This window comes from Vanessa tameamea, chromosome 31 (assembly GCF_037043105.1).
Source record: "Vanessa tameamea isolate UH-Manoa-2023 chromosome 31, ilVanTame1 primary haplotype, whole genome shotgun sequence".
Lineage (NCBI taxonomy): Eukaryota > Metazoa > Arthropoda > Insecta > Lepidoptera > Nymphalidae > Vanessa > Vanessa tameamea.
In genome coordinates this window covers 2,132,253-2,150,513 of record NC_087339.1, presented here as the reverse complement: position 1 = coordinate 2,150,513, position 18,261 = coordinate 2,132,253, and the positions used below count along the sequence as shown (strand labels likewise).

General features: G+C 35.4%; 1 protein-coding gene across 3 annotated transcripts in view; it reads right to left on the bottom strand.

Moving 5' to 3' along the window:
- LOC113404297 (la-related protein 1) overlaps positions 1–18,261 on the bottom strand; it is an 89,272-nt gene that overhangs the window by 49,260 nt on the left and 21,751 nt on the right. For all 3 annotated transcript variants that reach the window (XM_064220073.1, XM_064220074.1, XM_064220075.1), the window contains exons 2-3: positions 12,766–12,871; positions 12,443–12,516 (exon numbers count right to left, since the gene is read on the bottom strand). In XM_064220073.1, coding sequence (XP_064076143.1) covers positions 12,443–12,516; positions 12,766–12,871 — 180 coding nt within the window. The remainder of the gene's footprint in view (positions 1–12,442; positions 12,517–12,765; positions 12,872–18,261) is intronic.

The following is an 18,261-nucleotide window of genomic DNA, read 5'->3' as shown; positions in this document are numbered from 1 at the left end:
GCAAAAAAAGGCCAACGAATGAACGACTACGAAAGAATTCGTTCTCCTTTTCTAATTTGATTCGATGTCAATCAAACAGACGAAAAGTTGGTGATTATTTTAAGAATTTGAATGTAAAGCACGATTCTACACCAATATCAAAATCCTTATTCAGCGTTGAAATATCTTTAATAAGAGAAGAACCGCTGAAAGAAGATCAGCCAGATCATATCTATACGAAGAATAGAGGAGCTTTTTTTGGTTAAGTTTAAATGAAAATTCAACTTTTTTTAGGACAATCATCAAATGGGCCACCCGATGGTAAGTCACAACTTGAGTCAACTTGAGAAAAAAAATGTTTTGTCTCTTGTGCCTGTATATGCACATCTCACCCTACAAAACCGAACACAACAATACGGAGTTATGCTTCTTGGCGATACAATATATGTTGAGTGGGTGGTACCTACCCGTCTGAGTACCGTAGGATGTGCTTGCATAAAACCCTAGACGTAATATCGTTAATTTCATGTATTTCGACATATTAGATTATAATCCCTACTAATATTATGAATCCGAAGTAATAATAACTCTGTCTGTTACCTGTTTGCACTTAAGCCACTGAACCATTTTAGATGAAACTCAGTATGGGGATAGTTTGAATACCGGGGAAGGTTATAGGCTACTTTTTAATTTCCCACTCGAAGACATAAAATGCGAGGTGAATGTTCGTGTGCTAAGTTTTACAAATTGCGCGCGGTCTATGATAGTTGCTTCCGAATCTACCTAAAAATAGTATCGTGTACATTATCTACATCAAACGATTCGTCTCATTATTAGCGATAATCATCAAACGCCTCTGAATATACCATGTTTTATATACGACCTTGTCGTACTAACACACTATCAGTATTAGAAGTAACTTATAAAACACCGTTATTATGCTGAGGCCTTATACGAATCACGATGTGAACTATATACTTTAACAAAACAAAAGCATCGTGTCGAATGTTGTTTTCTACTTAGAAATTTTATCTAGTGTCTGTCTGTTGCTTCACGCGTGTTTTTAATTAGTTTTAATATTATAGTTAGCATTACGACGAGCCGAGATGGCCCAGTGGTTAGAACGCGTGCATCTTAACCGATGATTTCGGGTTCAAACCCAGGCAGGCACCACTGAATTTTTATGTGCTTAATTTGTGTTTATAATTCATCTCGTGCTCGGCGGTGAAGGAAAACATCGTGAGGAAACCTGCATGTGTCTAATTTCAACGAAATTCTGCCACATGTGTATTCCACCAACCCGCATTGGAGCAGCGTGGTGGAATATGCTCCATACCTTCTCCTCAACGGGAGAGGAGGCCTTAGCCCAGCAGTGGAAAATTTACAGGCTGATTATGTTTATGTATGTTTAGTTAGCATTACAATCCCGTAAGTATGTTACGTGATCTAGGAGTTACGTCCCTTTAAAATTACTTGATAAGAGAATATTCCTGTTTTAGTCTTAAATAAGCAATATCTATACCTAATCGCAAAATGGATTCACCTCTGATAACTGTCAAGGTCAAATTTTAACAAACATAACACCCGTATATAAGATTTTAAATTAACATGGTTATGTTAATTTAAAATCTAACATGGTTATTTTTGTTACTACAAGTGAGAATGTAATTGAGCTCGATATTTCGACACTATCTACGAATGTCTTGTTCACGAGAGCTCCACCGAATAAAAATAAAAAAACATGGTAAATATCCCGTTTTAAATACTTGTAGTAATAACACCCCTTTAATAAAATTGAAGCAACTTTCATCATAATTTGATAAAGTCACACAATTCCTTTCTACTTTAACGAAATATGGACCAATAAAAATCTATATTTAGATTGTCCTTAGTAAAATAACATTTGGTGTCCCTCAAGGTTCTTGACTCGGTCCGCTACTTTTCAAATTAGTCATCAATAACAAATTCAACGATAAATTAAATGCGATATTAAAACTGTTACATTTTATTATTTTAACGTGCAGATAAATAATATATTACGATTTTATAGCTTTTCTTTAGATCCTAACTAATATTACAAACGCGAGAGTTTGTTTGTTCATTAACATTTCACGTCTAAACTACTCAAATTAATCACGACATTTGGCATACCAGAGGTAAAGAAAAGGTCATCGAAGCACTTGTCCATCCCCTATTACCGATCATTTATAACATACACGCGTATAAAAATAAAATATGATCTAGAATAACGTACGTAATCATACGTTTAATTTTACCGTCACATTTAATAAAGTATTACATTATTGAAATACGACGAACAGTAAATTCTAATTTACATCGCATTTAAATAATAAAAACTTTATGTGTGACAATAGCTGAATAATACTCGAATAAATACCATTTGAATAGTCACGTAATGAATATTCAAATAACATTTAACAGATTACGAAGTCATTTCTAAATGAAACGGGAAAAATTGCCAATATCATTTCAAAATGTCGACTGTCACCTCGACTACCTGATCATCACTGTCCATATACATTGGCACCATCCCCTATGCGTCAAACTCTGGGAACTGATGAACTCGTATACGTAGCTACACTACCTCTGAACCATTTATACCTAGACAGACTGACTTACGAAATTTACTGTCAATATTGGTTACGTTTGGCTAAGTATCACTACTAGATCTGTTATTTTACCGTGGTTTCTAGTATTTCGTTACATATTAGAAGTGACCGGTGCAATTACGGGCACGTGAAAGATAATTGCACAGCTATATAGCTGGTATCTCTTGAATACGTCCGTAGTTTGAATTATACGACTAAAGAAAAAAACAGATAAATGTTTCTTAAAATTTTCTATCTATCTGTTATTGTATTTCTTAATCAGTTTGACTATTATAACACTTTAATCTTTTAGTTATAGTAGTAAACACGAAACGACAGGCTTCATCTCCTCTTGATAAGATTCAAAGCGTATTCCATCATACTCAAATACATCAAAAATCGCGAAATCTTGGGAACTAAGATATCCTTTGCGTCAAGTTACACTGATTGACTCACCCTTCAAACGGGAACACATTACACAACAATACTAAATATTTCTGTTTGGGGGCTAGAATATATGCCAAGTGGTAACCTATCCAGTCGCATAAATGCATAAGTATCATCTAAATATTTATTTTTAAAACATACCGGATCTCTCGTATCTCATACGAGTCGGTCTCGTCTATTTTTATCCTTAAAATAATCGTCATTACAAGGATTTCAAACAGGTATAAGTTGATTTTTACATATATTTAAAAACAAGTTTCCACGCACGACATTGCACGCGTGTGAGGCCCTTCACAGACAGGTGTTAGACAAAGTAAATAAGTTTATTTAGTAGATCACAAGACACTTCATGAAATTCTAAACAATAATCACTTCATTATGCAGTTTAACAATGTCGTGAAATGACAAAAGGAAAAACGCTATATTGACATGAATAACAAAAACATTTAAAGGATCTACGTATCAAATTAGCGGATCAACGAAATTTTCAAATTGAGAATAGAAATGCAGATAAAATGTACGTGCACTAATCTCCATAAATACAGTCATTAGCTTTCCACTGTATTCGAGAAGCACGCTTGCCACGGAATTATATCTGTCTCATATCTTTTTTTTTTTTATATTGCCGCCACAAAGTCATCTGTTTTACGTCCCACGCAAATCGCTTTATTTACTAGTCAAATTTAATTTGACGCACCGTTATATGCTATATTATATATATATTTATGTAGAGACGTACAACAAGAAAATTTGAATAGATTATTTTTAATTAATGAGTTATCGCCTACGGCTTTGCTCTGTTTTAGGGATTGGTATAAAAATAGCCTAGGTTTCCTAGTCCTTGGAGCTCCAACTTTATAGCAAATTTCATCAAATTCGGTTCAGTGGTTTTCGAAAGCGTATCAGACAGCCAGAGTTACTTTCGCATTTATAATAGTCCAAGGCCAAACAAAATGAAAATGGACAAAGACCTGTAACTCCAGAAATGCCATCAAAACGAAAACTGCAAATTCTGCTAAGTAATTTTCTCAACTGAATGGCAAATTGAATCTCTTTGAATACATCACGTCAAACGTAATACCATCTACGAGACCGAAATATATTATAATAAATCGTCTCAATATCCTTGACGATGTCCATTTATAATAACGAATGCAAACTTATCAATTACTAGCTATGTGACCCGGCTTCGCACAAGTAAAATAAGGGTCTATATAACCGTATTGATTTACAAGCCACACGCCAGTGAAGATCATAGACTGTATGATATTTGCCGACATCATCAACAAACATCGTCACAAATCAGCCAATTTACGAAAACCACCATCCAATTGTGAAATTTGCACGAAAATCTATTCAGTGATAGTTGATCGCGGTCATACAAACCTACAGACGCGACAGACGTCGCTTACAATATGTAGAGATACGATTCTGTACGTTTATTAGTTATTGGCTTCTATAATCAGCTTCACCGTCGAAACCGGTTCGTCCGGCTCGTGGCATTTGCTCAACATTATTAAGTAATAGCATTTATGTACATGTTGATACGCAAGAACGAAATACGAAAAATTGTAACGCTCGATAACCATACCATACTTTAGAAGCTAAATCTTTTTTTTTATTGTATGGGGAAAATGAGCAGGCGGACGAGCAAATGGGCTACCTGATGGTAAGCAGTCACCACCACCCATAGACAATGGCGCTGTAAGAAATATTAACCATTCCTTACATCGCCAATGCGCTACCAACCTTGGAAACTAAGATTTTATGTCCCTCGTGCCTGTAGTTACACTGGCTCACTCACCCTTCAAACAGGAATACAATAATACTGAGTACTGCTGTTTGGCCTTACCACCAAGTAGAAAAACATGGTAATTTAACGAATGGTATTTCAAAGTTCTAGAAAAACATAAAATCTATTCCAACCAAGGGACGAACGAGTAAATAAGATACTTTGACATTGAATTTATACGATATCATCGAAGATCTAGAATAATCCGTGATATTCACAGTGGATTCGAGAAAAAATTGCGTTTTAAATGTCAACGATATTATCGAAACTTTGGAAAATATGTCGATATCAAAAGTTATAATTAATATTGTCGTATGATGATATGCATATTGATCATATAGTTCCTATCCTAGAGGAGCCAAGAGATCCTTAGTAGAGGGTAACCTAGGGCTCCTGCCTGCCACGCACAATTGTACTTATTATTAAGGTGCATGAAATAAAAACTGTTGTCTGTAGGAGACAAAAAATAAATTTATTATTATTACCATAAACGAATATATGTTATCTAGCATGGCTGTAAGTTTAGCGTGGCCTTACTCATTCGATTGAAATAAGCAGACCCATTTTAAACCATTGCGCAGAAGGCGCATCAAATACGAGCACCGCGTGTTGGGTTAATGGATCTCTCCGATAACGGTCACGTCTGAGAGCATCGGTGCGGCGCCCCAAAAGTTCTCTAAAAATATTTTTTGGAGGAAAGAGATATCGAACTCTGCTCGTACCCAGATACTTGTTGGGCTTAAAAACTGGGAACAGGGTAGACCCATGTGAAAACTTAAGATCGATATAACTGTAAATATTTGGAAAAAAACAAAACATGACTCAAAATTCCTATTTACCCCTCTAATCAAGCTTAAAGTTAGGCTTGGAGTGGGAACTACAGTTGCCTAAGATGACATTATCAATTGTGCGACTTTTTAAATCGCTCGGCGGAACGTACACCGTACACCATTGCGCACTTGACGCTTCAATTTAATATCTTAAATTTAATTTGGCTTAGGGGATTTAAAGTTACGGTCTTAATTGAAGGATAAGTAAGGTATATAATATCTTAGCTCCCAAGGTTGGTGATGCGTTGGCGTGATGAAAGGAATGGTTATTATTTCTTACAGAATTTACAATTTAAATTGAATTTTAAATTTATAACTATGTTATTGGTATATCACCAAAACTTCCTCATTGGTTTAGTAAGTATATAAAGCTGTAGATCCCGTGAGCCTGCATTCAAACCCCGGGTCGGACTAATTAAAATATACTACCATCCTTGCCAGTATTTCTAGCCCAGATGGTAGAGTCGTTAGAATGTTTGCGTCGTATTATAAATTGCGGGTTCAAACCCAGCACCAGTGAATTTTATCATCGTAGTGAGAGAAACTATAGCCCTGCAGTGGACGTAAAGTCAAATAACCATACTAAGTACGATCTCATGATTGCTTTTTAAGAATAAAAATACCACATTTTTTTAAAGGTCAAACTATAAAGTACTGACTAGCGCTATACTTCCAGTGGACAATCAACCTCGATCATTCGAGAGGTCGAAATTAAATATATTGTGCAATATCAAAGTAATAAATAATTTTAATATGAAATGCATGTATGTTACGTAATAATTACGAAAATGTTTGATGCTGGGCGAAATGAGTTTTTTTTTTTTTTATTTAATACGAACGATATTAAAAGGCAAAGAGTCATTATGTTTAGTCATTTTAATTATATGCATTATACAGAAAAGGTCAACGAGTCTTTGCATAATATAAAAAAACATAATTTACTAAAGATCAATTAAATATTTTCAAATCTATCACACTTTTAATAGGTCGTTCACCACTTGATGGCATGTGGTAACCACTGACCATCACCAACACACCACTAACCTTGGATGCGAAACGTTACGTCCCCTATGCCTTTTACACAACAACAATGCTAAGCATTGCTGTTAAGTGATAAACTATACTTATTCAATCTGTACGAAGCCAGAATGGATAATAAAATATATTTTTAGGAATAACTAAATCGATCCGTTGCTCAGTCAGACAGACAAACAAACAAACTTGTTGGTAGGGCTTTGTGCAAGCCCGTCTGGGTAGGTACCACCCACTCATCAGATATTCTACCGCTAATGCCGTGACTGAGCGAGCGTAACTACAGGCACAAGGGAGGTAGCATCTTAGTTCCCAAGGTTGGTGGCGCATTGGTGATGTAAGGAATGGTTAATATGTATTTCTTACAACACCACTGTCTATGGGCGCCGGTGACCACTTACCATCACGTGGCCTATTTGCTCGTCCGCCTACCGATATCATAAAAAAAAAAACAAACCAACACGTACAACATTAGTAGTTAAAACTCATGTACAATTACATTATATCAACGCGTTTAAATTGAAATTAAAAATGGCGGTTTCCGGAAAATAAGCATCAATAACAACGCAATAATAACTCTTTACTTAAAAAAAAAAAATAGTGTAGTGATCGCTCATTGTTCAAAATTCGACCAATATTACTTATTTCGCTCGCGTGTGGCCCCCAACACCCGGGGGCGCTGTTTTCGTAGGCTTTAAGATTTTTGGGGTCAAAAAGTCTAAGTCCTGGGTTCAAGGTCAGGGTCCTGAGGTTCAAGCTTGCTTCAAAACAAATTTCATCAAATTCGGTTCAGTATTTAGGTCATGAAAGCATTACAGACAGACAGACAGACAAGATTTCTGATTAATGATGATTTTATTTTTACTGTTACCAAGTGTGACCAGCTTTATGAACTCAATTAATTGTGTAAAAAAATTACTTAAAAATTCGTAAGCAACATTTCTTTCAAGCATATTCACAAACGAAGTTAAATAAAGCTCGTAATAAAAAAATGTAATGTTGTAATTTATAGCATTTTTTCCATTAGCGAAAATCTTTAAAAAATCTGCCATGTTAAAATTGTAAAAATTACCTTTCACGAAACGATCAATTTGCTGGTTCGGTGGATCTATATTTAAACTAATATTACAATAATTCGTAATGAAAAAAATATCTTTATGATATTAGTTGGTGGACGGACAAATGGGCCATATGTTGGTACGTAGTCACGACAGCCCTTAGACATTCGCGCTGTAAGAAATATTAACCATTCCTTACATCGCCGATCCGTCACCAACCTAGGGAACTAAGATGTTACGTCCCTTGCGCCTGTAGTTAAACTGACTCATTCGCCCTTCAAACAGGAACCCAACAATACTGAATACTGATGTTTGGCGGAAGAATATATTATCAGTGACGATACCTACCCAAATGGGCTAGCACAAAGGCCTACCACCAAGTATATTGAATTTCTAAAGCCAGTCTTACTTAGGATGATGTTATATACCGATTCTAATACAATACATCAACATATGTCCATGCATTTAAACGTAGTCGTGAAATTAATCTTCCACGCATAAGCAATGGAAAACCACGAAAGCATTCTAGCAGTCGCGTAACAAAAATTAAAAATATGTTTTTGTTATAATCGATAATAATTATTTTACCGTTATTAACATTGGCAATGTTACTTCGGTGATAATAAGATTTAGGTATGTATATACTGTTTTAACGACAAACTGAATTCCACGCGAGTTACGCCGCGGACAGCCAGCTTTATAAACACGCCAACACAACAGAAATGGCGAGTATATCGCGTAAAATCGTCAAAAATAAAACCATGAAATGCGTAAAACAAATATCAACTGCAAACCGTGAAACTGCATTCCAACCAGAACAAATGTTGCGATAAACAATAACACATAGATTAAAAACTAAACACAATTATTTATTTATTTATTTTTTAATTTGTATACCACAAAACTATGCAAATGTTACACAACTCGATGCCGCACTCAACTAAAACGCGCGTAATTAAACCTTTTTAGAATCGAATACTTGTAATATTAATATTAGCAGATAAAATGTGTTCTGAATTTAAAATGCGCGGGAAACGCGACCGTCAACCACGCCGCCGGGCGTCCGACTGCCCTAGTGATGTAAATGGTTCCCTAGCATGCGATGAATATTAATTTTATTTGTCGACTATTGTTCGTTTTTTTTGTATTTTTCCCGTGATCTTTTTATAAACCATACGAACGGCAAATATACCTGTTCTATGTGTTCTATACGTTTGCAATCTCAATAAAATACAACGAACAAATATGAGAGTAACTGAAGTGTTGCTATTTAATCGTTTTGTTGATGTTATTCCTACAATAAAAGATAAGTTTTTTTTTAAAGTGTCTAATAATATAATTATAAATGGATATTATTTTAACCTTTTCAATAATATTTTATTACTAATTCCAAATAACATGTTACTAAATTGATCACATCGATATTTTTTATTAATATAGAAATTATCGTTACAACGTCAACATCATTATAATAAGACATATCTATAAAACAACATGACGACAATAACAAACCAGTCGAGTATTTGATCGATAATGTAGTGATCGCTGCACAGCACTAGGACCGCGATTGCGCGGTGTGTCTGTACTGCGGCCATGTTTTATTCGAATTACGGATATAATTTGAGAAATTAATAACCTATTTATTCGATTGCATTTTTTATATACAAAATCCATTACACTGAAATCTCCCCGGCGGCAGATGTGCAACAACAAAATTGACGGTTAATGAAAGAATTTAAAATTAAAGAAAATTAATAAATACATAGATAGTTAATAAAGTAGATACATAAGATACGTCACATACGCGCCACGCGCACACAAGACCGTAGAGAGCAGCGGCAGAGATAACATGACGGATTAATTTTGATACCTAAGTGACGTCGCACCGCGCACGCTGATCAGTCAGCATAATGCAATTGTTCGTGGGGTTCGTGGGACCACTCGCAGTTCGAGCAAGCTCGTACATTTCGAGTATTTGATAAGTGCGCGGCGGATCCCAGTGCACTGTACGTCGTCAGTCAGGTCGCTCACTAAGCGGCATGCCGTTTGACGTCACGACATAAGTGTCCGTAAAAATAAAATAAGGCTCAAATAACTATAAGTCTGTACTATAAAGTTAAACAACATTATAAAGATAAAAATACCATAATTTAAATTCAATAATTAACCGATAATACTTGGTCACTCTACAAATAACATTCACGGAAAAATAAAACATACAACTATACATAATAAAGGTTACATTGCCGTGGATTTATTTTAATTTCATGGAACGAAAATACGAACTGTTCGGTGGACGTTACATACATTTTTATGTCTGCATAATTGTTTCCCGCGTTTTTTTATCTTGACGTGGCGTTCGATTTTCAAAACATTTACTCCACATGTTCATTGATTGGCTATTATATAATAAGTTGAAATTTTTAAACATTTTTTTTTTGGAACGAAGTTCTTTTACCCGGCTTACACTAGAGAACGGACAATTTGTCCCTTTCCTTCTCTCTATGTCTCTTTCAATTTTATACAGTTTTATATAATATTATTCAAACGTATTGTTTGTTTTTATTTTGTTAAATAATTATTCTCAAAGGTTGTTAGTTTATTTCGTTGTCTCTGTTATTTAATAAATAATACAAAGCGAAAGCAACTTCGTTCCAACTGAGTGTCCCACGGAACCTCTCTTTTTTCTTTTACTCCTGGGCAAAGACACATTATTTTATCCCGCTATTTTAATCTGGAAGCGGCGTTCGATTTTCAAAACACAGATATTTATTATTAACTCAAATGTTTGTGATTTCAATTAAACCGTTTATATAATCTGTTGAAATTGACGATATACAGCCATAACTTTTTCTTTGTAATTTATATTTCTTCAGAAGCGTTGAGAGTTAAAGAGAAATGTCGTCAAAAAATTACACAACGAAGTCAATTGCGAATGATAACCAATTTAATACTTAACCGGAGGTTAACTCGTCAAAACCTGATAGTATATATGTTTGGAAGGAATCCGAAAGTAAATTACTTAATAGGTAACCAATCCAGTACTAGCAAGACACAGGTATAAAGATTTTAACGCGAGCAAATAAGTAGACGAACCTTTTTTTTTAAAGCTATACTTCTTATGGCGCGATATGAAAAATGATGTAAGTGAATTTTAATGATGCGTACAGGGTGACATCTAAACTACACGATGAAGTCGCTCTTTATTTTAATTTGGCTTTTATTTGAATGAAATCGCTCGGTAAACCGAGAATTAAGTGACGTCACTCGAAATAGACAAATTCACACCTTATCTTGTACATTTTACTACAATAGTAATTTAAAACAAATGTGAATGTTTAAATTGGCGAGTGAGTGTATTTGCAATCCATCAAAAGAATATTTTTAATTACGTCAAAGATGTAGAACTTTAGACGCGCGTACGTAAGTCGACGCACCTTTTTTTTTTTTAATAATTCTCTCGGCAAAGGCCTTCCGTTTGTTGTTAGATTTGGCGTTTCCTCACAATGTTTTCCTACACTCGTGAGCCAAATATAATTATAAACATCAATCACATAAAAAAAAAACACTACGTTTGGCCGGATTTGAAACAGCGACCCACATGTTTTCAGCGATGGGCCAAATCGGCTTGGCAAGAGCCACCACTAACTGATTATTTAAAATCATTGTTCGTTAACAATAAGAAATATTGCTACATTATTACCCATCAGGTGGCCCATATGTTCGTCTTTTAAAACAAAGTTCACGCATCGAGTCCGTAAATTCTAAACGCGATAAACTGAAAACTATCGTATGACTTTTCATACGGTTTTCATCAGTGGATGGCCTGATTGATGAGGAAGATTTAAGTGTATAATTCATTAAAGTTCTATGTAAATTTGCTGAAATACAACGATTTCTAAAGATGTTAGTGATCAACGTAAACCGATAGAGTTTTATGTATTCTACCCGTGCAAAAAAAGGACGGGTAGCTAGGTATTTATAATCCAAAAAAAAACACTTCAATACTACAAAAAATGGCAACACCAAAATCTGACGCTGTATTCATAGTAAGAGCACTAACGTAATTCAATCAATACACCACTTGACTATAACAATCATACAAATTCACCCCTGGTACATTTAGTTTCGCTTCCACTTGCATATATTGGGATCTCACGGTCACTGCCTCGTTGGTCTAGTGGCTAGCTCATAGGACTGCAACTTCGAGGGCCTGGGTTCAAACCCCGTGTCGAGCCAACATAATAACATTGGAGTTTTCCGTCAAGAAATTTTCAATAGCAGGCAGGCGTTAAGAAGTTCGTAGTGAGCTTTCCCAGACCTCAGAAAACACGTAAAACCGTCGATCGCACCTGACATCTCCGATCGTTTCGGATGTGCCGACCCACTGGACTATTATAGTGAGAGAATGAAATATACTTTTGGCAGGACTTTGTGCACGCTCGTCCGTATGGATACCACCATCACATATTCTACTGCTAAACAGCAATATCTAAGAGATTATCTTAATCAGAAACGGCACGAATATTAACCGACTGTGTATTTATTAATTCTTTATTTAAAAGAATTCCAAGAACTCCCCCCCCCAAATATTTAAATTGCCAATAACTTTTTGACTTCCAAAGTCAAGTCACACTAACTTTGTCATTGCTGGTTGCGAGGAAACTAATGCTATAAAAATGGTTCGAAGCTGACCTTCTGATTTATCTTGGCATTCTTTGGCGGCTTCACGACGGCTGGTTTCGGAGCTGGAGGTGGCGGGACGGGCTCTGATGATGAGAACAAAGGAGATTAAAAACTGCCACTAACTGTTAATTTTGAAACTAATATTATACTATTAGTAACCCCTTCTAAGTCCGTCTTTTCATAAATGCTCGAGTAAATAAAAACCTCTTATTTTAATATACTTAAAAGAAGACAAATTTGAAGAGTTTATCAAATAAACGGGTGTAAAAAATTTCGTGTATATGCCGTTGATCGTTGGGAAGTTCCTCCTTCTAGAGCTATTTAATCCGTACCTGGTGGTAACTGCGCCCTTCCCTGTTGCTGCGGCTGTAGAGGAGACCTCTTCTCTTCAAGGGCCGGAGGCGCTGGAGGCGGTGCGCCAGTACTCCCACCTCGCACCTGCGAAAAAGATTAAATATATTAATGTATGAAACCAATTACAAAATATTTGGGTATATGAATTATTTGGAAGTGTAGATGCTAAGCCCTGCATCCGACATGTTTCTATGAAAAAGCCGAAACCCTCGAGAAACATATTGGTCACCAACGTAAGTAGACATCAGCGTTGCAACAAATGGGAACAATTCCATCCATTGTCAATGCGCCACTGACCTTGAGAACTAACCTATGTTCCTGCAATGACTGGCTCACTCACTGGTGCACGCTTGGAACGCATCAACACTACGTTGTGCTATTTAGAGGTAGAATAGTTCGAATAAAACGGACATATCATTTTCGAAAACATCTTAAAACTTATACAAATAACGAATATAATTTCAATGAGTGCTTTAACGTTAAAACAACCAAAACGGCGACGACTTTCGCGTATTTCTGAAACGTACCCCATATCAAGTTTTTCGCAACCCGGTTCCGTATCAAAAAACATTCACATTCGGTCCAAGTCATAAGCTGTCTATCTTCTAATAATAATCTTACAAGAACGTGAAATTCACGATTCAAATTTGGCACGACAATAGTTATATATTAATATAAAACGTGTGAAACTGCGAAAAGCAGATACTGATACTACGAACTCCAAAACGCGCTTCATGTCATTTTAATGTCGCTGAATAAACGCCTTACGCGTTTTTCCCACGTAAAGTGTGGGGGGGGGGGGTATGTGGCACTCACCGGTGCCCAGGCCGACTATCACACAGGAATACCTATTAAAAATCCAGCAGTACCCTCTCCATCACTTCGATGGGCGTCGCGGGATCGCTTTCGCATGCTTCCGTGACGCGCATTTCATCTCTTGGTATAATATTTTATGTATATTGATTCAGCAGTCTTTTCAAGTAGGCAATAACACAAATAACTTTACATTTACGTCTGTCATTATAGACTGTGTCTAAACAGTAAAAACGACAGAAAAATTTCGTCTACAAATGTGTATTTAGTCGATGTCTTCGTCTATACTTCTATTATAAATAAAAAATATATCTGTCTGTGTGTCTGTCTGTTACTCTTTCACGAGCCACTCAACCAAATTTGACGAAATTGTAAAGCTAGCTTGAAATTCAAGAGAGGACACATAAGACTACTTTTTGACACCAAAAATCTGATGACAAGCCCCTAAAACGCGAACGAAGCTGCCGGAGTAAACTAGTTTATTATATATAACATTATTATCCATATAAAAGTAATTTACATAAAACACAAAGTAAGTTAATCTGACATTTAGTCAAATGGAACTTAAGGTACTATTGAGGAAATGTCAGATCAGAAATCCAGAATTATCGAGTTAGGGTTGACGTTTGCGTCACATTTCTGACGACGTTATGAACGTTATAAAACCTTTCTGTAATTATAATCTCATAGCAGACGAAAAAATTAACCATTCCATCATCTCAAATCTCCTATCTTGCACCACACACCATCGTTACAAACGTATCAATTCGATGTTGTTAAACCACGCCACAATACCACCAAAGCTCTTATATCGTTGCGAATATGGATCATTTCAGCTTGCAATTACACATTAACAGGTTTCCGCAAAAATGTCAAGCCGCAGACGGATTGAGTAATTCCTGAGGTCTTAAGGATACCGAGACATTTTGTGCCACTTTCGATTCGAGACCATTCATAACGATCTAGTTGTGAGACTGTCAAATACCATTGATGACAATCGCTTACACGTTACAGGACCACTTTGGAATTCGCATATGTCCTTATTGCTAATACCAAAACAAAATCAAAGTCAAAACTAACATACCGCAAATTTCTCTTTCCTTTTGACAAGATATGGTACTTGTTCCACTGAACTGTTCCAATGTGGTCTGGTAAATACTTTACATCGACTTAAACTATCAACCAATTTTTTTTTTAATATTATTATCTTGCTGTGCCGAGATTTTACTCGAGGGTTTATTTTTATCATATTCAAAATAATAATTATAGTCTGTAAGTAGTTCCTATTGATTAGAAAATTAAACATATGTGTAAATAAATAATACTTAACATTTATTTAAACAAGGTATATATTTAAAGAGGTAGGCAGACCACTTGACATCGTAAAAATTTTGAACCATTCCTTACATCGGTAATCCGTTACCAATCTAAGGAAACAAGATGTTATGCTCATGCCTGAAGTATGACACAACTAAGATGTAGCATCGGCAAAATTCGTAAAACCCGTCACATCCGAATTGAGCGCGTCAAAATGATCTTTAAGTGAAATAGAAAAAGAAAATGATCTTTACGCAAACGTAATAAGGAAATCTTGTCAAACCTAACATCGGATCACTGTGCCCAAATGGCGTCAATAGGTATAAAAGAAAAACAAAAGAAACGGAAAATCACTTGTAGGCCGATTACTTTAAAAGTCTTTATTACCTTTAATAACGCTATACAATGTAACCTTCGAAATTTGAATTTTAGCTCAAACGATCCCAACTTTTTATATAATTCACTTTTAAAATTAATTCAAAACGAATTTAATCAAATATTTCAGTTAAAATCTTTTTATCTAAACGATCAAATACAGTTCTCAGACTGGGCCACTACCGGTATCTATATAAGTCGAAATAAAATATATGAGCTATATGAACTTAAGAAATATAATCGTAATTATAAATTTCTCAATTTTGTTAAAAAATATTCCAAGTTATTTAAACAAGTTTGTCAAACAGCTCGTTCGTTGCATATTAAAAATATAATTTTAAAATCTAAAAATAAAATGAAAACTACTTGGGATATTATAAGTTCAGAGACAGGCAGAATGAAGTTTGATGCAGGGCAATTAACCCTTAATATAAAAGGGAATATTGTAAGTGAAGATTTAGATGTGGCCAACCAATTCGAAGAATATTTCTCTAATATTCCTTTGAATACTACTAAAGGACTTAATGCGTCCTTAGACTTACTTAAGTGTTACGTTCCCCAGAATGAGTAAGAATTTTCTTTTGAGAGTATAACTCCGTACGATGTATTAAAAAAAATTAAAACATTAAATCTTAAAAAAATCAGTGATCTATGGTATCTATCAGTTACAATTATTAACAACGTAATTGTCGTTTCCAGATCTATTAAAATTAAGTAAAGTAATCCCATTATTTAAGTCCGGTGATAAAAATGACTCAAACAATTATAGACCGATCTCTATTTTGCCAGTATTAAGTATTTTTTTTAAAAAAATCATGCTTAATCAATTGTTGTTATACTTTAACTCGAATAAGCTATTGCATTCTCAACAGTTCGGTTTTACTAAAGGTCGCTCGACTACTGATGCGCGTACAGCATTTGTTGAACACATTTATGATGCGTGGGAGAAGTCACAAAATACTATTGGTGTTTTTTGTGACTTATCAAAAGCTTTCGATTGCGTTAGGCATGATATTCTTCTAGAAAAACTTAGATATTATGGAATCAAGGGCCCTGCATTGGAATTCATTTGCTCCTACCGTAATGAAAGAGTTTTGAAGGTTGTTGTTAACGGTGCAAAATCAAATTGTGTCATACTATACTATACTGGTTTACTCATCTAATTAGTGTTGCATGATTGTAATATCTGATAAGAAGGGATAGCACAGTCTTGCTCTTAATCTAGGAAAATAGAAAAGAAAACTCATCTAAGTGTATAAATATACTAGCTGTATCGATAACGGTTGTAAGCCGCCCCGTCTCCATAACTACCACCCACTCACCACCTACCACCGCATCAGTTATTTAACCGTCGAACATCAATACATCGAATTGACGTCGTATTGGATTTTAACAGCGTCGTAGTGAAGTTCATGAGCGCTTCTGGCACGATTTGAATTTTAAACTATACCAACGCCCCCCTCCCTCCTGTGTCCTCCATGTATTTGAAAGTACAATTAATTTAAGTATAAAAAACAATTCTGTCATTTATGTAGGACGGGAAACTACGCAACACGAGTTAATTCCATGCCTTTTAGAGTGCAAGTTTATTTAATTTGTGTTGGCATACTATTTCAATTTAGTGCCTGTCAGCGTACCGACTGTGGATCTACAAAGTGTCCCAGTACAAAATACATCTCTATCAGCCATCAATCTGGACAGTCTAGCAACGACGCTTGTTTTGAGTCAGGGCTCCAGTAAATCATTCGTGAGCGTCATAACGTTTGCTGTCACGACATACGAACTAAATTACCCTCGAAGCGCAAAGGATGTTACACATAACGCAATTAGTTATATATTATTAAAAACCAGAAGAAGGATAAATAAAAAAATAAATAAACAACACGCAACTAATTTATCTCTTATAATTCAAAACAACAATTTCTAATCTGACCATTTCTAAAACCGACACAATCGTTTAATCAACTAGAACAATAATTACGTACTACGCGAAACCAGCATAATTTTATGACAAAATGAAAACGACCATGAATATTACAAAAGCAACTATCTAACGACCGCCGCTCGCAAAGGCTCGCACAAAAGTGAGCCTGAGGATGTCGTGATCCCCCTAACGTAGCTTCTTTCGTCTAATTGGATATTAGGAAATGCTGACTATATTAATATATCAGTGAATAAATTCACGTAATAAAATCAATCCAGCTTATAATGGTTAGTGTGTCGCTTTAAAGAATTACTGATTACACGAACCTTGAGCTGTTATCAGATAAAAACGTCATCAATCAACTCGGGATAAAACGATCGACGAAACCCATTTTAATTATAGATAATACAAGAATGTAGAAGGATTTCTTGGCGTTAGGGTTTTGTGCAAGCCTGCCTGGGTAGGTACCACCCACTAATCAGATATTCTACCGCCAAACAGCAGTACTCATTATTGTTTTGTTCCGGTTTGAAGGGTGAGTGAGTCAGTGTAACTACAGGCACAAGGGACATAACATCTTAGTTTCCAAGGTTGGTGTCGCAATGGAGAACACTTACCATCAAGTGGCCTATTTGATCGTGTGCCTATATTTATCATAAAAGAATAATCATATTCAGGACATTTCCTGGTTTTAATCTTCAAATCAAATCTATGTACTCCATAATATATACTCGATACATACCTAAGATAGTCTATTTACTTGTTTGATGATATATATTGTAGTTTCAGAATATATACCACGTATTAACGCAACCCTAAAGATACAGTAAAAAGTAAGTTAAGTAAAGATACAATTTAAATATTTAGCCGTGCTTTTTATCTCAACTAGTGTTCGATCAGTGGTCAATTCAAATTCAAACATATTAATCTATACTAATATGATTAATGCGAAAGTACCTCTCTCTGTCTGTCTGTTGCTTGACACGGAATTGGAATTTGATAATATCTAGTTGAGCAAGCTTGAACTCGTAGAAGGACATAGGCT